Here is a 24,879-nt window from a genome sequence, read left to right as displayed (position 1 = left end):
TGTCTGTCGTTACCAAGTAGCTTGCCAAGAATGGAGAAAGAATGTTAACAGCAGCAGTTTGCTGACCTAGCAGTCTAGCCTAGAAGTTGTGCGTACACTACGGTTGCCATACGTGGAGCACAGCACCGTAGCGACCTATTCGTTTCATTTGACCGTTTGTGATTCACAATGGGCTGTGAACAATTTTGACAAAATATTGCTCTAATAATCACAAAAAAAGTTACATCGAATTCTTGATAAATTCAAGTAGATTTTGCCTGCTTACTTTACTCAATCAAACGATTATGATTCAGACTGCATCCGCTCCTACTACTCAGCAGTCTTCAGATTTTTAGGCAGAACCGGACCTAGAACACTAACTTCATACTTCTACTCGGGTATAAATTTACATCACTTCTACTGCTTGGGTACCAACGATGACTATTTCGACCACATCTGTACTTAAACACAACCAGAAGTAACGTCGGAAACACCTTACTAGTTAGAACACGGAATGCTTGCAAAGTGCTAATGACGTAGTTTGACCAAGTTGAAACTAATCAACCCGGTGAACCTCCGATATTGACATCGCTACGGAGATTTTGTCTCACAAAAACACTTGAACACTGTAAGAGCACAAAGTCTCTTCCATATCCGTAACAGACGGAGAGTGGCACTACTCCCTACGTAGCATTTCGGAGTGCACACATAGTACTTTTATCGATTAGCTCAAAGTTGAGCGCTATATAAAGTTTTGGGTGCAGGGAAAACACATCAAGATGCTACAGGATGAGTACCGTATATGAATGGCGATTGATATGATCCCAATCCCAAAATTGCGATTGCAATCGTTCGATGTCAAGACGATTTGTAATGTAGCCAAGCTGATTAGTAAAATCATAGTAACGATTGATGTCATCGCGACACAAAGGTTAGTGAAAGCGACTGATTTGACAGATAACAGCAATTAACAGCCTCCTCAGCGCACCAGCAAGCCTCCGCCACAGTTGAATGGATACCCGTTTTTCAGGATCCAGATACAAAATATTTCAGGCCCAAGCCGGATTAGGAAAGCATAACGTATAGAATCAAGATTTTGGGCATCTGATTAAATACCATAAATTGAGGCGCTACGAAATCAAGAAAAATTTAGTCTTGCCCTATCAAAAATCTCTAACCTAGCTTGGAATTCTTAAATCGACCGAATTCCAGAATGCGTACATATTTCGCGAATTTTTTCGCTAAGTAGTAACCATAATTCTGGATCGCTCGACTGAGCAGACACTATTACGTCGCTATTGTGACACAGTATGCGGTACCTACTTAGTCTGAAATATACAATAGAACAGTGGTTCTTAACCTTGCCCCCAGCGCCCCCCAGGGGGCGCTGGCGATTTTGAAGGGGGGCGGAAACGCTCAGGGGGCGATATGGGGGGCGCTGGGCTCAGGGGGGCGCTGGAGAAAAATGGCTCCGCAGTAGATGATGCGGTGATAGGACATATCCTTAATGAGTATTCAGTGCAAATTAACACCGAAAACTTCGTTACATATTGCCTTCAAAATACATTTAGGTTTAATTGTCCATGGGCGCCTAAATGACTGACACCGAATGTTCCTGTCTTGGCAATCCGAACCCCAGAAAACGAATTCCATCTGGCAGGGAAAATTTTTTATGTCAGTGAAGAAATACCAATCTGAAATCGTGTGCGTCTTTTAGTTTAGTACGATTGGGCGACAGGGATATTCCTGTTGGGCGATTCTATATTTTTTGTATTGCAGACAGGGGGTCACGAAATAACATCATGCAACGAAGTCATACCAACGGGTTCGCCCGCCCGAATATATTTAATTATTAGTAACGGGCCCTACAGTTCCCAAGAAACCTCACAATGTTCGCTTTAAGTTTTGATGAGTCTGCGCACACTCAGCAACTCACTGCGCTGGCCCCTGGACAACAGTGCGTAACGACTAAAAAAAAGGTAATAACTTCGGATTTGTTGTGCGCAACGTAGATTTTCTGTGCGTAGAGACCGTGTCAGCACTGCGCACGTGCGCAGCTTAGAGGGAATATTGCACCCCACTCAGCTCTACCGGTAAATGTGTTTACGTGAGCAGAGAGAGGATAAAAATCAATCTCAATTTACATGCAATTCCCGATGATATTGACCAATTCAATCATTAATTAGTGAAATTTTTCGCGCTTAGCGCGACTAGGCGAGAATAGCTACCTCAGTAAATGGACACCCAATGTAGATACCTAATAGGCTATCAGCAAATAGAGGACAGCCTAATGGGGGTCTGGGAGTGAAGTCCCCCGGATGCTTGGTTTATCACCCGATGGGGGCCCAGGACCAACGTTTTTTGTTTGGGGGGGGGGCTGACGAAGTGCTGTTACGGCCCTGGTAACGAATAATTGTACCTGCGGGTACGCCCGAATATCTTTAATTATTAATTACGTGCCCTTTATTTTCCTATACAACAGCTCACTCAGTGCTACTGGTAAATCTGATTACGTGGGCTGAGAGGATAAAAAGTTTATAGCGACTTATATATGTAATTACCATCTATTCATTCATGCATTATAGAAAATTTTGGTACCTACGGCGACCAGGCCACACAAACTTTGCTGACCATCGAAATCACGATATTGGGTTCGTGGGGGCGAAGCCCTCAGAAGTTCGGTTTATCACGCTATGGGTGCGCAAGGCAATCGTTTTTAGGGGGTTGACGAAGTGCCCTCCCTCTTACTCATTGTCTTTATTACATTCCTTACATTATGAAGTGGGGGGGGGGGCGCTGGAGCACGATAATTGTTGAAAGGGGGCGCTGGAGGAAAAAAGGTTAAGAACCACTGCAATAGAACAATATATTATCGAAATAAACTCAAATATTTTCGGCTGACACTCGTCAGGGGTGTCAGCAACTGGTAGAGTATTGAGGAGAACATTGATATCAACAATCGTATCACCAAATACCGGGTGAACAGATGGCCTAATCTTAATGTACCATTTTTGGATTATCCATTAACTATTTTTGTTGGCATGAACTATAGGTTGCTACTAGTTCCTGACGAGTGCGAGTCGAAAATATTCGGTTTTAGCTCAATATGAATGTATTATTATATATATTATCAATAGTATATTGAAGTTCTGTGCCTCTAAGAATCTTACTTTGAAAAAAAACTACGTTTTGACACAGGACAGAAGCGTAAGGAAACGCGGCGTACAAAATTCAAGCGAAAGGGCTTAGTCGCGAAATGAAAGCGAAAAACAAATCGCAAAATGACTCCGTTACGATTCTGCGGGAACAAAAGAGGAATCAGCTGAAAAAAACTCTACCAGGCTCTGTTAACGCAAAAGCATCCTCAACTGAAATCTGACGAAAAGGCAAGCACGCAAGCTGAGAAACGATCTATGATCTACGCTCTACTAACAACCTGAGAAAGACGGGACAATCCAAGGCGCCACGAGTGGCAGGTGATGCGGCCTGGTCTGGTCCCGGTACCCCTCGCCGTCCACGTTCCCTCCGTGGTCGGACAATTTCCGACGCTGCGACCTGGGCCGGGCCGCGGACACTGGCGACGACATACTTCCCGCTTCGGATTTTTGCAGGTCCGGGGTGTGGGGCCGGCTGGCGTTGAGCCCGGGCTGCTCGAGCGGGATGCCGACGCGCCTGGACAGGGACTGGCTCAGCGACCTGGGGTGGACGAAGCGCGAGCCGGCGACCGGGGTGCTGGACTTTGGCACGTCGCTACCTCGTCTCAAGATGGCGCCCATGTGCTGCGGGGACACCGATACCTTACTCCTCACTGAGCTAGCGATATGCTGTCTCTGGATAGCGGTCAGAGCTTGCAGGTTTTCGCTTTCTGACGTGGCTGCGCGAGAAAAACCAGAGGGTAAATGTGAGCAGGCTTGTACAACTAATCGGTCGAATTAGACTGATTTGAGCGAAACGCCATTAATTTAATTTGAATTTAATTACTGGTTTTCCAGAAAATGCTAAAGGCCATTCTCATACTTATGAGGATGAACTCTAATTTGATACGGACTGAACCCGATTTTGTTGTATTTATTTACAATCCAGAATTTAATTCAACATCCAACTTTTTGTGAATTAAGTAACTCCAATTAAATTTAAAAAAAACTCAATATTTTCTATTTGTCCAGCTATGAATGCCATTACAGTGCTAACAGTGTAACAGATATAAGCAAATTGTCTGAATATATGGCTGGCAGTACTGAACTTGATTGTTGCTTTCAGAACTACATTCATTGCAGTAAAGAATCTATTCAACTCGCTAAACAATTTATTAACCCAAAGACTTTTCGCGTGCCCCTTATCAAGAGTTATCAAGAATTATAGCCCGCGATGATTTTTGACAGTGTAGCAAGTTGATGTGTAAATTCCACGTTTGAAACACGGTTAAAAAATCATCGCGGGCTATAATTTTTGATGGTATCGTAAACAGATCTGTTGGTTTCAGTTTTTAAACAAAACCACGTTAAAAAATTATCGTACCGTTAATTTTTGATAGCATGGCGTGCCGCACTAGTCTACACATCACAAGCGTGATTTTACAACAATGTTTCCACTTCGACTGCTGTTACACTGGCATCTTCGCTGATCAGTAATCACAGACAACATAAAGTGAGCCCTGATCTCAACTTAAACGACTCATTATTCCTTTCACATGCCGAACTTCTAAAAACACATCTGCAGAACGCAACTTGAGGTCACCATATGCTACTATTTGAGGATTTGAGGTATCGCACACGTATTAAACCACTATATCCAATGACAGCGATAACATGAACTCGAAGTGATGTTACCAAACACTGACACATCGGAATCATTTCAGACACCAACACTTTACATGTAAACATCGTCAAGTAAGACATCAAATATCATCGACGCGCAACATCCGTTACCTGTAATCACTTATTACGTCCTCGGACGGCTACTGGCGTGCATAGAAAGGTGAAAAGACACAGTTTAGACGACACTGGGACAGTACGGGTGAATGATAGCGGAAGTTACTTGCGGACGACACAAAAAATTCTGATAAGAACGTACCTGGCTTGACGTCTTGCTGCGCGCTGGGCGCTTTGGCAACCGTGGTCGGTTTTATTTTGGTGTCCCCTTTCATCTGGTAATCGGGCATCTGTAAGGATAAAAACGTGTTTAAAATACAGAGAATCTCGAACTTGTATGGACTTGATTCTACTATATTCACTGAATGTGTGGCTGAACATTTTGACTATGACTTTCAAGCTCGTCACACAGACGCTGGCGACATTATGACATTGCTCAGATAAATTCGTTTAAAAGAATTCAAAAGTTAACATCCGGAAATGTCGATCGGAATTCAATATCAAAATTCTGGTACAGTGTACTGTGCAACACGTCGCTGTGTCAAAACTTATCCACAGTTTTAAAATTGAGACGAAAAACTGCTACAATGACCATTCTGCACATCTATTTTCACAATATCACTGTTGTTACCTAACCGAGCGCAAATTGGTTCATGCTGCCGTCACGGCGAAAAGAGATGTAGTTTTTACCGTCACATCATTCTCTGCCTGATTGGTTTACTTTTTTTAATCTGTTTAAATCCATTTAGAGCGCTGATATATCTTAAAAACAGGCATCCGAAAAGTTTATTGGATGTTTTACTCCAATAGAAACTGTAGTTCCATGTAAAAGCCTCGTATACATAATCCATTGACAATTATCAATCATTATATTCAACGATGTGTCGTCCATGTGTATTTAAAACTATAACGGAAGGCCCCTCCAGTAATCAGCCGACATTGACGATTAATTTACAGACAAGAGCGAACAACGTTTCAAAATGAAAATTTTTTTCGGCCAGCTTCCAAATAATCCTATATCGAGACTAACAACTGAAAATCACATGAAAGTTGCACAAAAATTGGAAATTTCCACATCAATTTCTAATTTAAGCCTTCAACCTAATTCAAATCCAAACCCACGCTCATCTCACCGAGTAAATCAACCGCCGCCGTACCTGACTCTGCTGAACGCCAGCGGTGGGCGCCGGGTGCTTCACGCTCGCCGACAATTTAGTTTTGGCCCGGCCCTCCTGTTTCGCGGCTTGCGTCTGCGCGGCGGACTTGCTCGCAGACTTGGACTTCTGCTTCGTCTTGCGTTTGTTGCGACGCAGGCGGTCCACTTCCTGGCGGTGCTTCTTGATGACGTTCTCCAGCTCGCGTATATGCCTGTACGGAACGAGATCGGTAAAGGTCGGAAACGAAAAGAGTTCCGTAACGACGAGGATTTCAAAATCGACGGTGATCGGCAAACCTTTTATCTACTTGTTTCACTTAAACAGATTCTTGGAGGTACAGAACTACAATAGACAATTGAATAGTATATTCATATTAAAATGAACCCGAATATTTTCGGCTGACACTCGTGAAAATAAGCAAAGGCCATAAATTCTGCAATTGGCAAACACTTGTTGGATAATCCCGAGTGTCAGCCGAAAATATTCAGGTTTATATCAATATGAATATACTATTCAATCGTTTCACTTACTGAAGTAGTTTTATTTGTATACTACTATTATTTCAACCGCTTTTTTATGCCAAAACATTAATTTTTGCACACGTAATATTACGGCTGGACACAATGATTAATATTAATCTTATTTCCAATGATACGAGTTAAATAGTAGGAGATGATTCTCTCGTGCACTGAAATTACACCCTCCTTGCCACTAACAGTCAACTTATCAACAAAAATTATAGTTTTGATAGTATTTTTCACTGCGGAAGCTTTGAAACCTCAATAACTTGTAGCGCAGATACGAAACTTGTAATACCAAGATACGCACGTTAGTGGAAATGACACTTCTACAGAGTTGTGCTAGGCCATCAGCATTCCGCAAAGTGGTGTGAAGTAAGCAGAGTGAAAAGAATATCAAATTATCATTAATGTGACGTTGAACTGGTACCATATTCTTTGCGGTAGCACAAAAGGTACATGTCTTAACTTTCCACATTTTTCATACTGTTAACGACATCATAATGACTGAGTATGCCCAGACGTAGTTCCTAACATTAAACTCAAACTATAACACAAGCTAACCCAGGGGTGGGCAAACTACGGCCCGCGGGCCGCATGCGGCCCGCAACACCGTTCTGTGCGGCCCGCGAGAGTATAACGAAACTTTTTTTAAATATTGATAAAATGCCTACCAAAATGCAGGAACTTGATTGAACTTTTTTTTAGTATATTTCACCATGATAATTCTAAAACTTGGGTGCACCCCCTCTCCCCTTGAGGGCGTGAAAGCGTTTGAAGGGGGCCCGAAGCTGAGCTCCACTAAAAAAAAGAGCGCGATTCTCATTAACTTCATAATTGTTGCTCTGTATTTAGTCTCAATTTCATATTTAAAAATCTCTCGTCCACAGTCGTAACCTTCAGTGCCAAACTGTCAGTTAGGTTTGCTAGCACCCTCGTTGCGTTTTGTGATATGACCATAAGGGGAGCACGAAATCTTTCCCCATCGTAAGGGGGGGGGGGCGTGTCTTAAAAAGTTTGAAAACCGCTGTTCCAAGGTAAATACTTCCTTACTTTATGTTAAATTTCTGGCGCGACAGCCCGATCTCAAGGCCCACGCAGTTTGAAAGGTTTCAACTACCGAACACAACAGAAATCCTAAACGAGATTGACATAATTCGGATCACGAGTCGGATTTCATATTGGCCACTCCTAATTTAATTATTTTAATGATGTGCTTATACAAACGATTCACACGTGTCTTAGGTAGATTCGTTCTCAGTATGCGATGGGGTATTTATATTTTATCTACATATCGTAGAAGCGTGTTTAAAGCTAATATGGTTATGATGCTGTCAGCATTGTGTGTCCTGGAACTGAACCAAAAGTGGAATAAGTAAATCTAAGAACAGATCGCTGCTCACAGATTTAAATTTCAATCCTGTTTCAAGAATAGGGACAACCGACTTTCATCTCTATAGTTTTGACAAATTGGTTATTGAGGTCGACCAGCCTATGAAATCTCGCCACTATGTTTCTGACGTGTGTTCGACATCATCAAAGCAATGTTTGTTTTGTTCTAAATAAGCATCTCCATTTCCTCACTATATAATCAAATACCAACATTGCGTTTTGGTTTATAATCTCAATTTTATATAGTGCGGCCCGCGCATGGATTTAGATGTTGAATGCGGCCCGCGAGCTCAAAAGTTTGCCCACCCCTGAGCTAACCCGATCCCTAACCCAACCAAATATAACCAGACCTTACCCTAACCCCACTAAACACTAAACTACGAACAGATAAACACCGGCCAACCTCTTTATCATAGCCTTGTAATCCATGTCATCCGACAGCCCGTCTGAATCTTCTTCACTTTTCTCCTCGCCATACTGAGACGGCGTGGGCGACTCGATCATGTCAGGCGTCACCGTGCCGGACCGGTACGAGTATTGCATGTCTTGTAGCGCTTCGTGGCGGGGCATGCGGAGCAGGTGACGTGCGGCTGCGGGGTGTCCAGGCAGGACGCCGTACGGGCCCGGCATCATGTGGGGGTCCCGAGTCAGTGCCTAAAATTGGGACAGAAAGTTTTAGCCCCCGTTGGGATGCGACTCGTCGAAAGCTTCCAGAAGAGGGTGTGACTTTGAGGGGCAAGGAACACTAATTATTTTGGATTTGTTGTCTCAGCCCAGATTATCAACAAGTCGAGTATACCATGTATGTACGCAGCCATGTTTATTTACGGATATACATTTTCAGTGGCTTATAACAAGACATTGACATGCTCTCATTGCCTTTTGTCGTAAATGCTTTTGGAGATATTTTTACAAACCGGACTTGTAGTTTCTACTAATTTCCATTTCCAAACGACATTTCAACAGAATTATGCATCTACGGGGTTTAGAGATATTTTTTCACACTTGATTTGGTAGTTTCCACTAATTCATAAGCGACATTTCCCAGAATTCGGAGATATTTTCAGAAACTGGACTTGGGAGTTTCCACCAATTTTCAATTTCCAAGTGACCATTAGTGAAATTAGAGACATCAGTACAAGCTGAACTCGGAAGTTACCACATATTTTCAATTTCCAAGCGGCTTTTCACCGAATTTAGAGATATTTTCCCAAACTGAACTTCTGAGTTTCCACATATTTTCAATCTCAACAACATCATTTCAATGAATTCATGCTACCACTGGATTTGAAGATACTACTAATTTTCAACTTCAAAGACACCGCTCAACATACCATCATATTAGCGTCGCCGTAAACCCCGTGCATCGCGTGCGGAATGCCATGTTGGACGCCGTTGTGTAGGCCCTGCGAGGCCGCGACTGCGTTCGAATGGATTTTGCTTTGGTCCGCCGGTACCTGCTTGCGTGGCGTGTCAGACTCTTCGGTCGAGCTGGTCGAACTGGATGAAGCGTCCGCTCCTCCTTCGACAGTGTCTTGCTGTGGCGTGGCTAGAATTTAAATCCGAATATCAACACCGACGTCGCCATATAAGTAATATCCTTTAAATTGAAAAAATGTAAAATAACTCACCCAGTTGAGACGTGTTGCTCCAGTCGCTGTTCAAGCTGCTGGTACGCGAGCGTATCGACCCGGTTCCCGCCTGATAACCGTTGACCGGTCCGTTCTTGAAGGACGTCAGAGAATCTCCGTCCACGGCGTCGCTAACATGGCTGTTCGAAACAATGCCGTTACATCCAAAGTAGTTGGAAATTTAAAAATAAAATAAAAAAATATTAAAGATGGAAAGAATGAAAAGAAAAGGGAATTGTCGCCAGCATAGCCATCATAAAACAACGTCGTTACAACCCTAATTAGTTGGTATCTTTAAAAAGAACAAAAAGAGATTGAAAAATGAAAATGCCTCCAATATCGCTGTTTGAAACAATGCCACCAAAAATCAAAAATGTAAAAATGAAAAAAATCAGAAGTAAAAAAAAAACGCAACAAATACCTTGTCTGCGAGTCTGTGGTCGGAAAATAAGTCGACGTGTACTGAGCCGGGTACTGGTACACTGGTTTCGGGTACGTGTCCGACACGGGCAACTTCTGGGGCTCTGACGAAAACGCCTCGTTGGACACGTCGCGACGCAACCTCTGCTCGTCGGGGAACACCGAAAACCTGTCCCGCATGTGAGAGTTCCGATCGGGCGCGCTCTCCGACGTTCCCTGCCTGTCTTGAGCGGGTTTTGTCGGGGTTTTCGTCGCCTGGACGCCTATCTTCTCGTCTAGATCTTCAGGTCGAGATATCACTTGAAACCGGCCCACAGTGCGTACGGGCGACTTGACCCTGTCCTGTGTGGTCTGCGTCAGAATGGGGTCCACGAAAAAGCCGGGACGCGTCACAGCGATAGAGCCGCCCCGATTGGACCGATTTCCATTTGAAGTCACGCTGCTTTTATCGCTGCTCGCCGTGTCCTGGTAGGAAGGGTTATCGCTGCTGTGACTGGTCAGGTCGTCGTCTCTGGGTTTCCGGACCAGGTCATCATGGGTGGCACTGGCGTCAGATATTTTACGAAGCGCCGGACCATCAATCACGTCCTCCACTTTGGACACCTGAAAACGACTACCGACCAGTACACTTCCATCCGCGGTCGAAGTACTGACCGGGACACTGGCTTGTGTCTGACCACCCTGGACACGTCCTCTAACCTCTCCGTTAATCGCGGACTGCAACGAGTCCAAAGACACCATCACTGATTCGCCACTAGGCAATGACACCGGGACCATCTTCACCCGGCCCTGGGCCGGTTGAGATTGCGCCAGCGGCGTGTCCGAGCCGATAGGCTTACCCGGGGCAACTACTTTAGTCGGGCTGAACACTCCACCCGAATGCTTCGAAGTATCAGGGTGGGCCATGATCGCAGACAGCTGCTTGTCCAGGTCAGCCGTGTCCAGCATTTTCGGCTTTTTCGATTGAGTGTCTGGTCCTGTGGACGCCTTGACATCGCCCGACATAATCTGAGACAACGTATTCTGCGTTTGTGAGGTTGAAAAGTTAACTTCGTTGGTTCGGTCTTGATGGTTCGATTGCTCTGGTACTGCCGTGGCACGACGCTGGCCCTGTCCGGGCGCTGTCCCGCCGCTCGTAACACTGGAAACACTAGACTCACTAGCAGAACGCTGCAAGTTTGATGTCTCCGACGCCTGCTTAGACGCTAAGGGCGCTACTGTGTCATCGTGCCCCGGTTTATGAAACACAGTCCCGTCCGCTTCGGCTTGGTCCAGCTGTTGATCGGCGGTAATATCAGACCCGGCGTCTGTCTTCGGCGAGCCTAAAGCAGATCCGGGCTCGCTCGCGTTTTCCCCGATTTTTGCGAGATCAGCGACACGGTCTACGGGAACACCGTTTTCGGGAGGTACAGACGCGGTGTCGCTTTTCGCCCCGAATTCGAACTCGTTTTTGGCCTGCACGCAGACGTGCTGCACTTCGTTTACGAACGTCTCCTTGTCGGCCTCCTCCACGTAGTCGGCTTCAATCATGTTCTGCGCGATGTCTTCTGGTTCGTCCTCGCCTACGTTGAACTGAAACAAGGCCAGAATTGCTTTCAAGGGCGTTGAAGTAACGCTAAAACTAATTTCAACTCTAAAGAGCGAGTAGTTCCGCCAAAAAACGTTCAATTAGATGTAGAAGACGTCTAAGTAAGCAGCGCAAGTAGTACTTCAAAAAAGTAGAAGTACGTTACTGACCACCTCTGCCCGGCATAATACAGACGAGGCGGACTTATTCCGAGCAATACACATCGAATAAGCATCGTTTACGACGCTATATGCGCCATCTCGGGTGAGACGCCGTTCACGCCTTTGATACTGGCGAGGATCGTAAATCATGAAGATTTCAAATAAGCGCCTCAGCCTGTCATCGGCGGATAGTGGAAACGTATCATTTCCTACTTCAAGACAATACCCGACTAGAACTTCGTCGCCAGTCGAAGAGGCGTTTTGACTGAGCTCTCTAAGCGAGGCGTTACCGGAGTCCCTCAATCAGTAATAGAAATAATGCCTTTGATTTTCATCCTAGTCGAAGCTACACAAGACGTGTCATTTCATCAATCTATTGTTGCAGCGCTTCGGAAATAAAGTTCAGCGAGCCAGACTAGATTACAGAATGTAACCGTTCGAATAAACTGAAAAAGGCGCGATTCAAAAAGGTACCAGTACTTCCTCACGGGCACACTGGTAGAGAATGCCTACGCCTGTGATCCTAAACTTTTCAGTCGAAACAAATTTTAAGGATCGGCGAACCTACGAATATCAAAATTGAGACAATAATTGTAGTATGTTTGTTGAAACGTTTGAGAACCGCTGACCTACAGCACCAAGATAATGACCAGGAAACTTAACCGAAGAGCCTTTTAACACCAGTATTCGTATCTAAAACGCCAACTTGAGGGAACGATGAGAGGATTTACATACAAGTCAAGTTGCCAAAGGCAATTATCTTTGTGATATCATTATCAGCAATACAAAATTCCAAGGGAAGAATTCGTTCTTAAGACGGTAGGGTCTTAAGACGGTAGGGCAAACCTGAGATGAACAAAGGTAAGCATTCTCATAATTTGGCTACAGTGGACGCACAGCCCTGTTACACGACACACAAAACTCAGCCATATTGAAACCACATCAGTACCTTGAAAGTGACCGTCTTCAAATTGAACGTCGTGAGCTGACATTCGACCTCAACTTCATTGTCCTCGTTCTTTTTCATATTGACGATGGTCAGACGTGGCCGGCCATCGTAGACCCCATCGCGAACCTGACAAAAGGCGATCGTCATTTCCAAAAATTGATACACACTCAGTCAACAGCGTCAAAGAAGGCCACAGTCTGGACTGCCGGATCTTGATTTAATATCGGATATAACACAGATGTGATCTTGCCAATATTAATTTTGATCTTATTTGAAAAAGACTCTTGGAAGGTACAGAAAATGTTTGGGTCTATTTCAATATGAATATATTATACAATGCTATTTTACTGCATTCCCGGTTATGAAGAAAACCAGTGTGTGTGTTACAAATATAAATGTTTGAAGCATCCTTTTTGGGGTACAGAACTTTACTATACAATTTTAAAATACACAGTTTGTATTAATAATGAAAATATATTAAAACCCGAAGATTTTCAAGCTGAAACTTTGCAAAGGCAATCATCAGCAAATGAGGAATTTTAAAAACTTGATTATAACTACATTGCACGCAACAAATTACCATGATGTAATCGAATCATGAAATAGGACATCAAAATAAATGTTTGACACAAAGCATAAAATTCTTTTCTTTTGATCCACCAGTTCTAAGCTTGGGACACACCAAAAACACGCCTCAAACCGCAAAGCTTTCTCACCTTTTCAATAATCGGATCGAGCTGATCCACAAAAATATCCTCGTTAGTCTCCAGGAGACCGAATTCCTTCACCAAACGGTGCCAGACTTCCGACGACGTCTCGGAATCGGATACTATTTTGAATGGATTGACCTGCCGCAAGATAGGAGGATTAGGTAAGGTCGAAGTTCACAGAGATCTGTTAGAGATATCGGTAACAACGTATTTCCACCGAATTTTTTTTATATAAATAAAGTAGATCGAAATACTACAAGAATTTTACAAATGTACCACGTAAATCTTGAAAGAAAACAGAATATTAAATAAAACATTCATGCTTTCCAGTATTAGAAGAGATTCCTGAGGTACAGAACGTCAATATACAATTGAGTAGTATATTCATATTGAAATTGACCCGAATATTTTCGGCTGACACTTGTCAGGGGTAATCGTCCTCAACTAGTAGAGAATTGCAAAGTACATTGTATATTAACAATCGTATCACCAATTTTACAAGAATATATCCTACAGATTTTATTATAACTAATACCTCACCATGATTGGAGTATTCAATTCATGCCCAGCCCTAATCCTGAGAGAAGCATGTAGCCTACAGACGACCAGAAAGCATCATATATAGCAGAGAAGGATATTTACCTGGTTATTTACATTCAGTTGGCAGCACACCACGACTTTATCGGCGTTTTCCGGATTCTTCTCCGAAGGCAACGATTCCGGGCCGTCCTTCGTTTTCGAACCGTCCGAGCTGACAGAGTCGCGGCTTGACGGTTTCGGCTTCGCCTCGCCGCCCCGGCGCGGAGCACAGACCTGCCGAGACAAGCGATAACCTATTTGCCAGGGACAAACATACGAAGAAACGCGTCGCGTAAAAGAGGTGCAGTTAATTCCGCATGAACGCTGTCCTGGAAAGATCGAAATTAAAGCACTCATCAGCATCATCAATGTTTCCCGTTTTTTGGCAGGAGAGGCCAGTTACAAAGTAGGCCTACTTGACTACAATTTTTCACCACATTTCATCGAATGTCGACCTCGCAACGTATTTTTAAATGATTTACCAGATATTTAACAGAGGAGATCAGTACTACTCAATTAGGTCAGTTTTCAAATTTTTAAGCAACACTAGGCCTACTCCTTGACTACTTCGAATTCCACTCTAGTGCCACGGATATCTACCTAAGGTGAAGTCAAACTTACTTAAAATAGCCATATTTTGGCTGGGGAAATGTATGACGATGGAACATTGGCCCTGTTCTTCCTATCACCAAGATCGGGTCAAACATACCTTCAATCCTAATATAAAAACCCAAACCAAGCAAAGAACAAACCTTGATAACATAAATTCGCAATTTGTCCTGCTTCTGCCTCGGTTTTAACCTCCTGTGCTTCTTATCAACTTTTGCATCTCGCCGCTGTCTTTGATCTGAAAGAAGGCAAACCGCGTCACGGCACTGTCCGCCTGGCGACGGGGCTGTCGGAATCCTACCGGCGTTACTTGCTGAGGCTTCTTGGCCTGGCCTTGGTTCGTTACTTGTGTCGTTCAAGGTCGAGTCTTGATTTACGTTTGCCGTCACAGCTGTATAAAGAAAGTCTCGTAAATAAATGCACGGTCGCGGAAAAATCGACGCGCAGAGTGCCGATAATATGCTCAAGTTTTTGGCAACATAGAAAAAAAGCAGATTTGCTCAACTTGTACAGGTACTGAAACCACAAGCTCCCGTATGATAAAAGCATTGATATTGAGGTACCCGCACCGGCAACGATACACAACTGAGTTAATATATTACTAACCAGGACAGTCACAAGATTAAGGCGCACTGATTAAGCCAAGCGACATAATATAGAGGTGTATAAAAGTTTACGAAAACACAGTATCGAGGCATTTGTCAGCTGAATTGGTCAAATCGGAGTTTTGGTAACAAATCTCAACTAACGCTATGCTGCAAAATGCCACTGGCGGTATATCAAACAAAAATTTAGCATGATTCCCGAGAAAAATTGGCACACGACACGACTGCGAGGCGTTATTTGCCAGCTCACTGCGAACGCTGGTACCACCACAATCATCACGCACGGGATTAATCAGGGTCACATGGTATGATAAGTTATCTATGATATAGACTAACAATTGGTTCACTAAATATGACATCATTGCGTACGTAGGCTAGTTGCGAGCGTGTGACCGCCTGCTAATATTCAATTGCAGACCCGTTGAATTTTGCCTTGGCCATTAAGGCCTAGAATTTAGTATGGCAACAGTGTACAACAACAGCGTAGAAGATATACTAAACGCTAACTATTGCAAAGTAAAACATCAGGAATGTGAAGAAATATATTATACCGCAGCGGCGCAGCGTATTCTCAAAAAAATCATGCATCACAAACTGACTCGAAATAAGCATAAGCTTAAAGGACAAAGATGAACGACTGCTGTTTAATTTGCGACCTGGACTTCACAGATTACATAACACTCCGCAGACAGCCCGTGTGTTTGAGCAGCCTGCGCAAACTGCAGGAGTTTGCAACTGCGACCGCATCATAGCTACATATTAATTACTATAAATGTGTCACAATAAATAACGCGGGTCGCTAAGGCAGCCCAGCTGTTACCATTCGCAAAAGGTAACTGAGGAAGTAATTTGGCACACACCGTTAAACATTTATTGGGAAATTCACGTCAGGTAACATTGCCATTCATAAGAACCAAAATAGTCACACATTGCCTGTTGCAGTGGCGCGTATGATTCCTAAGAAATTTGACATCAAAGCACAGCGACGAGCATACATCAAACACTTGAAATGGCCTAGTAAGCATACACCTTCGAATGTTGTATTTCCGACGCGGTGAGCAATAAACAAGCGGTACTGAGATAAGGAGGACAAATTCGATGTGATTTCGCAATATAGCATTACGCAGCTAAGCCATAAAGATCTACCGAAGCAGAATATGCCACAGGGACTTCGACGTTGCTAACAATGCCAACCGTGCGTTCTACTTCTAAATGCTGCATTGGCCGTATCGAAGATACCATCAAGACCTATGGACTATGGAAAATGCCGTTTTCCTTGGCACAAGACAGGGCTGTGCTAGATACAAATCATCAAGGAACTTGCAACGAAATGATGATTCAGATCAATTCTGATCTGTGCGCGTGATTCAACTACTGATCTGTGATTCGAGCTGTATACACTAAAGAAGGAATTCAAACAGGCCCAGAAGTGGCAGCTGATTTCTTGTATTCTAACAAGTAATCAAACACAAGCATCCGTCCAAAGCCGTTTCATTTATCAAGATGGAAGATCTTATGAAAATCACCATAGCGTAAGAAATAAGATATAAAATCCGATGCCCCATCATACATACATCCTTCACTATATTAAGCCCATACTGTATGTCATTTAACAGTCATCGATTGTGACAAGTTCGAGCTGATAAGCGAGTTCTGCATAAAATTTCTCATTCAGTTGCACGAAAGTTACTGAAGACAAGCATTTTTGCCTCTGGGATGAAGTCATTGGGTCACACGGTTACCAAATTCTCTCAATAGCGCTCTTGATATTTTCACATAGAGGTGTCGACAATACAATATCAATGATCAGACAGCTACCTTCAAAAGTGTTCGGCTGCGCGTGCTGCTGGAGCTGATACGGCTGCTGCAAAAATTGTTCCTGCTGATCAGCGCTATACTGGACATATCCCGGCACTTGCTCCGCGGACACGATAGGTTGGTTGGCCTGTCATAAAAAAACAGAAACGTCACAATACGCCGTTAAAGAGCACGAAAAATATCCCCGTGCGCACGGGCAATACACGTAAAACGGCGCCCGATTCATGCTACCAATCGCTACGCTACACCAATAATGATTACGGCTACCTGGAAGGCATGATCCAGCAAAACAGAGCCCTGCGCCGAGGCCTGCAGCTGGTGCATCTGCCAGGGACGCTGGCCGCCAACGCGTAACGGATCGAGCTGAAATCACAACACAGTGAGGCGGAGAAAGTAGCGCATGCATCGTGCCCGCTATGACATCAAAATCGCTGCCGTACTGTGGTTGATAACGTCAGGGATGGGCAAAATCTAATTTACAACGGCCGCAAGACAAAGAATTTCAACTGTAACAAGGTTGACTTTAGTATCGATTTCCGAAACTCGCACCATTCAAATTATTAATAACCCATTGCGTATCGGCAGGCGAGGGTCCAAATTTACGCGGCAGGGTTGCCATCTATATTGATCAAAAACCAAGTACAGACAATAACCCTGGTGCTTTAAATGCCAAATTCGTGTAGACAGTGTACCATTAAAAGACATCGCATATCAAAATAAGGACTTTAATCTTAAAAGTAGGGACGGAATCGTCGGTATGGCAACCCTGCATATACATCAGACAGGTTTTTCTAAACGCCACCAGATGCTTCCTGATTCCACACAACGAGATTTGCCCATCCCTATCGGTGCAATCGGTATCAGGAATGCTACGAACACTTCAAACACGCAAATTACAATCAACCGAGTGCAAATTTGTACGGCCATTGATAATTATGATGCGGACACATTCTTTCAGAAATATAATACATTCGCGCATTTCTGAACACAGCATCTCTCTAAACGGAGGTTGAATTTGTCGCTAAGCCACGTCTATTCGGTAGAAAGGTACGAGATTTCACAGTTCAAAATAGCCCACAATGGATAAAACCACAAATTGGTCATTTCTATCGGGACCTATCGGTCTTGTGATACATTATCATTGACTTCGTCAAAAGTGCGATTTCTCCCAACCCTAACCGGATATTATAAATATTCCATTGATCATAAATATTCAGATATTGATCGGTCAAACAAGTTGAAACCCCACTTCTTTCAATATAACAATGATTCATTTGTCATGATTATCAAATCGTCCCGTTATTAGACAATGTATCACAATTCAAGGGCAGAGGCCACAATATGATTAATGGAGGAAAGACTACATTTTGCTATATAATAGAGCAGTTACATAATCTGTTGGTTCTAAAAATGATACACAGTAGGCTATAAACGTGCCTCAACTATCATCCCCAACCGATCACAGCAGGCATGGTGATTAATAAATAAAAATGCCCTAGCACAAGGAAGGGCATGATCATTCAATTTCACAGTTCTGAAATGAGTCTCGCATGTCTGAAAGACGTCCTCTATTCAAATCTCTCCAAAATTATGCGGGGCATTTGATAGCTTGCCTTAATGTTTGCATACAATCGAGCATTCATCAATATTCCGCAAGCCATTACCAGCTAGACACGCAAGCCATGATCACATGTTTCGAATCACAATTACAATTAGACTATGGCATTCCCAGTATGTTAAATGGGCGTATCAAGCAAGCCCAGACATTTTAATAAGATAATTGTTCCACTCAAAGCAGTCACACAGGCAATAAGTTTTTGGCTATTGGAAGGATTTTCACATGTCCGTCTTGGTAGGCAAATATAGCATCATTTTGAGTTTCATTGAACTATTCCAAGGACCGCCAGACGCTATGGACCCCGACAGTTGAATGCATCTAATAGTTATTTGATAATCACATTAGAAATTGTCTGTTTTTACCAATCGCATAAAATCCTGGATCAATACGAGACCAAACTCAAAGAAGATTATGTAGTTACTTGCGTAGAAGGGCAAAAAAAAGACATGGTGCTTCCGACCAACTACAAACATTTGAAGGGGAACTATAAGTACCTGTTCCACGGAAACACTTCCTTATTATCAGTGTAACTAGCAAATATTAGTCCATTGATCCTGTGCCTTGAAGGCAATGTCACAGCTATGATTTCAACAGTATCAAAGTGTAAGACTATGTAAATCATGAGACTATACCATTCTCACAATACACCACCCAATTTAGTAACCTTAATCACAAGCCACTGAGATGTTGAGTGTCCAGCTGATCCGGAATTATCCTGAGATATTCAAAATTAAGATCAGATTGACCCACTTACTGAAGGAGCTGTTCTTGGCAATAACCTCAAATCAATCCAAGTATATTATTAATAGTGGTTTAATTCCTAGAACATTGGAGTGCAATAATTTCCAGGCAATGAAAAATCTTAGGTCGTATCTCTGCTCAGTGCTCATATATATATTGTAGGCCCAGATTCGTCTATGGGCTCACTTCTTAGCTTAACGCCAGCTGGATCAACTAATTCGTTCATCAAGCTTAGTCACTTTAAAATGTCATAACCCGAGGTTCAGTTATACAGCTATAAGCTGACAGGAAATTTTAAGGTTACAACATCACACCAAGTACATTTCAAGCCGCAGCACTTGTCCCTAAACAATGACACCAACAACATACAGTTTCAATACTTAGCAATGTTAATCAATACCATTTCTATACCTTGATCAGTGTTATTACAATGGTTTACAGAGGTTAGCACACTATGTTCATGGCGAATCAATGGGGTTTGTATGCATTACATTTTGCATTATTCCACATTGGCAACTGCCTATTCTCAAATCATTGTTCCACACAGAAACCAATAGTCAACATGAGCTATCAAGAGTGAAGTGATACTATGCACCCAGGAGGCCCACAATTCCAACCATATCCACCATATTTACATGCCACTCCAGAAAACAAAAGACCCAATGATGTCATCGAAACATATTGATTCACAGGCTGCAAGCCTTAGCAAGTTCCGAGAGCGCTGATATCCAGGAAGATAAAGCCATGCTTATATTGCTTGGTATTCAAGCACACGATGGCTCTTAAAGAAATAAAGCATCCATTCATAGGCGATAAAATAAGGAGTATCTTCACGCTTAACGGAGTGGTCAGATGTTATGAAATTCATAGGCATAATACAACAGGGAGGTACCATCAAACAAGCTATAAAACGGCAAGGTTCGGATTTTAAAATCGCATTCAGTGAATATTCAAAGTCACGTGTCTTCTAAGCCATTGTGAAACTCACATGAGATATGTGAGCAATACTTCGGTCATTCGAAACCAACTATTCTACAATTAGTCGCATGCAAATTATACATCGCCTCAGAGTGTGTGAGTCTGGACACTCTATAACGTAAAGTCGCTTACCATTATCACAGCGGGTTGGGAGGTCTGCTCAAAGTCCTGCGTCGTTCTTTCAGTTACGTTGGCCTGTAAAAGATGTGCATGTAGCACTTCAAAGCAATACTTCATAACCAATAGGTGGTCTATCACAAATTTGTGTCTGTGCAGAGCGGCAATCGAGAGTAGATGGCTTTGTAACAAACTTATCTTTTGCACGAGTCTGCGCCACCGTCAGTAGTAGGTAGCATAGGCGCCGAACCTGGGCATGCAAGGCATGCCAGGCATGCCTAGACATTTTTTTAGGCATGCGGCATGCCTAGAATTCGGTTTGGCATGAATCGGCATAAACCCCGATTGTGTTATTTAGAACGAATCGTAATGTATTTCCGTTTACGACATTACCTGCTACCGCTTATGTGAGTGAGGTAACCCGTTGCGCGCGGCCAATTAGCTACAAGCGCGTTGCCAATTAACGAGATTTGTCTGTGCACAATGTAACGCGACGCGATCTCCCGCTGAGATGATCGCGAAATTGTGTCATTGATTGCCGTGCGCTCGGCAATCATCGTTTGGGACGCTTGCCTGCTTTATCGTGTCTCCGACAAGCCTAGTTTCACTTGCTTTAGCATGAAATCAGCAGTAGGCCCGGTGCCATCGCTGCCTGCACTATCGCATCTGCATTGGCGCGCACGATATTATCGCTTGCCTACACAATCGCATCTGCAACAGGCCTGGTACGAAAGATATCATCGCTGGCCAACTATCACGTCTAGAGCCGAGCATGCGTTGGCTCCCATCTCTCGAGCCTACCATGCGTTAGTTCCAATCTCTCGATGGCTTGGTGACAATGCCGTTAGGTGTTTGTTGGTTAGCGATTGTAATTAAAGAGCGACATCGCTGACCTGAATAACATCGAATGTCCGCAGACAGGTGCGATTGTGAGTGCGCCGTGCATGCGTAAGTGAATTCCGCTAATACCTAAACATAACCATCAGAAGATGTGTGTCAACTGTCAAGGCTTGAGTTGTAAAAGACGAGAAAGGTTTGAACAACCTGAAGTCCGTGCCATTATAGAACAGATTCCATAACAACTCTGACATTTTGTCTTGCGCAAATCGTCGCCGAGGTTACGTAATACGCGTTGGTAAGCGGCGTATTTAATTGTTCGCTAGCGATCAGGAACTCGCTAATTGACAGCACTTCCGGACTCGTTGACAAGCTTATCATACGCGCAAGTTTGTTAACACGAAGATATTGCATAATCGGCATTTATGCAGGCACTTGACTCTCATGAATTGATGCTATATTATCCCTAATTATCAATTCCGTCGGATCATGACGTCATTCCTTTGTGACGTCATCGAACTCGCATGCCTAAGGAAAATTAGCGTTCGGCGCCTATGGTAGGTAGCCTACTCGTGAGCAGCTTTGCGATTAAATCGGACTTGTGTAATGCATTAGCATTGGAAGTGTGAAAGGTGGGGAATAGCACACCGCAGTGCTGCTTGCAGATAGCAATTCATCTCGGCGGACCCAGCTTTACACATTATACGCTATCTTTGCCGAGGGAAAAAGGGAAAACATGTGTGAACACCATGCTTATAGGAAGTTAGCAGGCAAATTCCCAGGAAAACACTGACGCGCAGCTAACAGCTAGTACATAATGCGATGACGCGAAGTCATCTGGGAGCTATTTCCTGCCGACCACAGTGACGGAACGAAAAAAAGGCAGTGTGATGCACCGCATTAGCTTCATATCCCCATTCAGGCATTTATCAATCAAAACTTTCTGGAGGCGATTTAAACTTTGCATACGGAAATGACGAGCCAATCTCACAGAGGATATGTCTCGGATGATGCATGTACGCAATAGCGTGACTCTCAGATTCCTGCAAAGCTCAACTGTGCACGAGTGCGCACATAAGCAAAACATAGACAGAGTGTCAATAATGCAACAGACAATATTCTATACAGTAGACTTACACATTATCGTTATCGGTAGAGAATTCAAATGTGACAAGGCGGAAAACAAATTTAGCATTAAATTCTCTTATAAATATTTGTGAACTCCCATGAAGACACTAGCGAACAGAATATCCACATATCGAGATCTTTATACCTTGGTGTGCTACTAGTCTTGATCAATAAGCCCGTTAGGACAAAATGATTGCCGATTCTTAGGACGTGCAAGGAAATAATGACAATTCCGTGCTGTAACTTGAGATAAAACCGAAACATTCATTGCCGCAATGGCAAGTAAATTAATCAGAAAGCAGATCATAACAGATACAAATGATTTGAACCTGTTATCCATCAAATTTTCACATTATGATACTACAAAAACAAGGTAGTGCCACTTCAACTGCAAAACGGTGACTGAGGAAACAACTATCAACTGGAACACACAGCTTAGGGTCAAAGTACTTGACAAAATGCAAGCGTCCAATGGTGCGAGTCAAATGACAAAGCGATATTATCATCACACAATAAATATATTTTACTCAAACCACAATATTGCATCCAGTAGAGAAAGCCTTACTCCATACAATATTGAATTGTTCATGAATGTGAAATCATACCTGATAATAATAACCTATAAATATATCTTTATAAATGAATTTTGTAATATCAGAAGTGTATAATCACAATTTATCCATTCACTCCACAACCCCAGAACAGAATAAAATGAATTCAGGAAGTTACAAGTCCCATCATAACATTTTACAGTAATATACGGAAGAACTCGGTAAAAAAACAGAAAATTTCCAGGAGACTTACACATTGATGGCAGTTCCCTTCATAAAAATTGACAGAGACTCCATTAAAAGACCATATAACCTCACAAGTCACAGATTACGAGAAACTTAATCCAACGGGTCATATCAACTCCAAGTGATTCAACACGGGTTTGACACCCCCGTTGTTGATACCGATCAAAGGCATCGTGTAACAATAGCCATTCATACAATATCCGTAAACTGACGTCGGAATGGAAGAGATCGCTCACAAAGACACGCCAATAGCACATTAAATTCCGCAAAATTTACAAAGACCACTAGGCACTAGCATTGATGGGGTTTCTTACCGATTTATCTTCCTTCTCTTTTTCCTCGCCTTGTTTCTTCGAACGGCTGTGGTTGGCCAAGAAAGAAGTAATCGACTTAGCGACTGTGAGGACATCTTCATTTTGCAGGTATCCCTTTTGAACCTGGAGTATTGAAAACGGTTCATCAATGGCCATTCACATCGCAAGATTTACATCAGAATGTGTCTCTGGATGGAAAATGTGACTTGGCGTGAACAAAATTGAAAACACATTGAACCACTGGCTTTAACATTGGGAGACAGAAAGTTTATTGCATTGGTTGAATGCAAAACAACTCAACAAATTGATTAGCCATGGGACTAAGTTCATGTACAGAAATAAGTGTCTCACATTAATTCAACCCTCAACACATCTCGATTTGTAACAGGTCACAGCATCACACACGAATCGCACAAGTTCACTGGTCACCAATAGTTGGCAATAGCATTCAATAGCAATTGCACGCACAAGTTATTTCGACCATTGCAAGCTCAAAATAAAACCGGCAATGAAAGATGATAGGAATCCAAACAAACTTCCGCTTGAAGCAATATACTATCTATGTAATCTGTTTATATAAGACTCCAGCTCGTGACCTGTCACACCCTACAGTACAAAACGGAAGAGGCGACACTTGCGGCATGTGTGGCTTTGTATGGGAAATTAAAATCATTTCCACCTCAGGAAGCATGTGGCTGAGTTAAAAGTTACAAAATGAATCAGACTACCTCATTAACAGTATAAATGACACACACCTTGAAGAATTTTCAAGACCGCTCGTTACACGAATTCCCGATATCTAGTATGCCTTCAGTCTATATTGAAAGATGGATTATTATTAGCAATAGAGAGAGGCCACTTAAAGAGGCCAGTTTCGCAATAGCTTGTCCCGACGACAGCTATTAACCAAACAAATGTGTACTTTGAAATATCGGCACCCAATTATAACGCACCAGGCTCAAGTGGCCATAAGGCACACAGCCTACACTGTTTTTAAGGGTGTCCGGACAATACCGAGAAAACCATTACCGAGAATGCCATTACCGAGAATGGACACCACCGAGAATGGACATTACCGAGAATGGACACCACAGAGAATGGACATTACCGAGAATGGACACCACCGAGAATGGGCATTACCGAGAATGCAATATATGCAATACAGGCATGTTATGCATATGCACAGGTCGTGTGAGTACATCACGGCGTTGCCACATTCGGTATCGATGCTCAGGTATAAATTTCTCGACAACGTCAGTCCCAGTAATCTATATTCTTGACATTGGCCATTCTCGGTAATGTCCATTCTCGGTGGTGTCCATTCTCGGTAATGACCATTCTCGGTAATGTCCGTTCTCGGTAATGTCCATTCTCGGTAATGAC

General features: G+C 43.1%; 1 protein-coding gene across 6 annotated transcripts in view; it reads right to left on the bottom strand.

The window, feature by feature from the left end:
- Positions 1-24,879, bottom strand: part of LOC145438239 (uncharacterized) — a 49,570-nt gene that overhangs the window by 3,823 nt on the left and 20,868 nt on the right. For 2 of the 6 annotated variants that reach the window (XM_080315615.1, XM_080315618.1), the window contains exons 8-23: positions 23,497-23,619; positions 20,436-20,498; positions 17,234-17,329; positions 16,967-17,093; positions 14,845-14,934; positions 14,687-14,781; positions 13,998-14,168; positions 13,362-13,493; positions 12,646-12,771; positions 9,970-11,540; positions 9,549-9,727; positions 9,252-9,466; positions 8,321-8,571; positions 6,008-6,218; positions 5,053-5,140; positions 3,416-3,853 (exon numbers count right to left, since the gene is read on the bottom strand). In XM_080315615.1, coding sequence (XP_080171741.1) covers positions 3,416-3,853; positions 5,053-5,140; positions 6,008-6,218; positions 8,321-8,571; positions 9,252-9,466; positions 9,549-9,727; positions 9,970-11,540; positions 12,646-12,771; positions 13,362-13,493; positions 13,998-14,168; positions 14,687-14,781; positions 14,845-14,934; positions 16,967-17,093; positions 17,234-17,329; positions 20,436-20,498; positions 23,497-23,619 — 3,976 coding nt within the window. The remainder of the gene's footprint in view (positions 1-3,415; positions 3,854-5,052; positions 5,141-6,007; positions 6,219-8,320; positions 8,572-9,251; positions 9,467-9,548; positions 9,728-9,969; positions 11,541-12,645; positions 12,772-13,361; positions 13,494-13,997; positions 14,169-14,686; positions 14,782-14,844; positions 14,935-16,966; positions 17,094-17,233; positions 17,330-20,435; positions 20,499-23,496; positions 23,620-24,879) is intronic. The other 4 variants (XM_080315619.1, XM_080315620.1, XM_080315616.1 and 1 more) reach the window with 3 other exon arrangements.

Source organism: Botryllus schlosseri, chromosome 4, assembly GCF_051294905.1.
Source record: "Botryllus schlosseri isolate E-star chromosome 4, Bs_hap1, whole genome shotgun sequence".
Taxonomy (NCBI): domain Eukaryota; kingdom Metazoa; phylum Chordata; class Ascidiacea; order Stolidobranchia; family Styelidae; genus Botryllus; species Botryllus schlosseri.
This window is presented reverse-complemented; position numbering and strand designations above follow the sequence as displayed.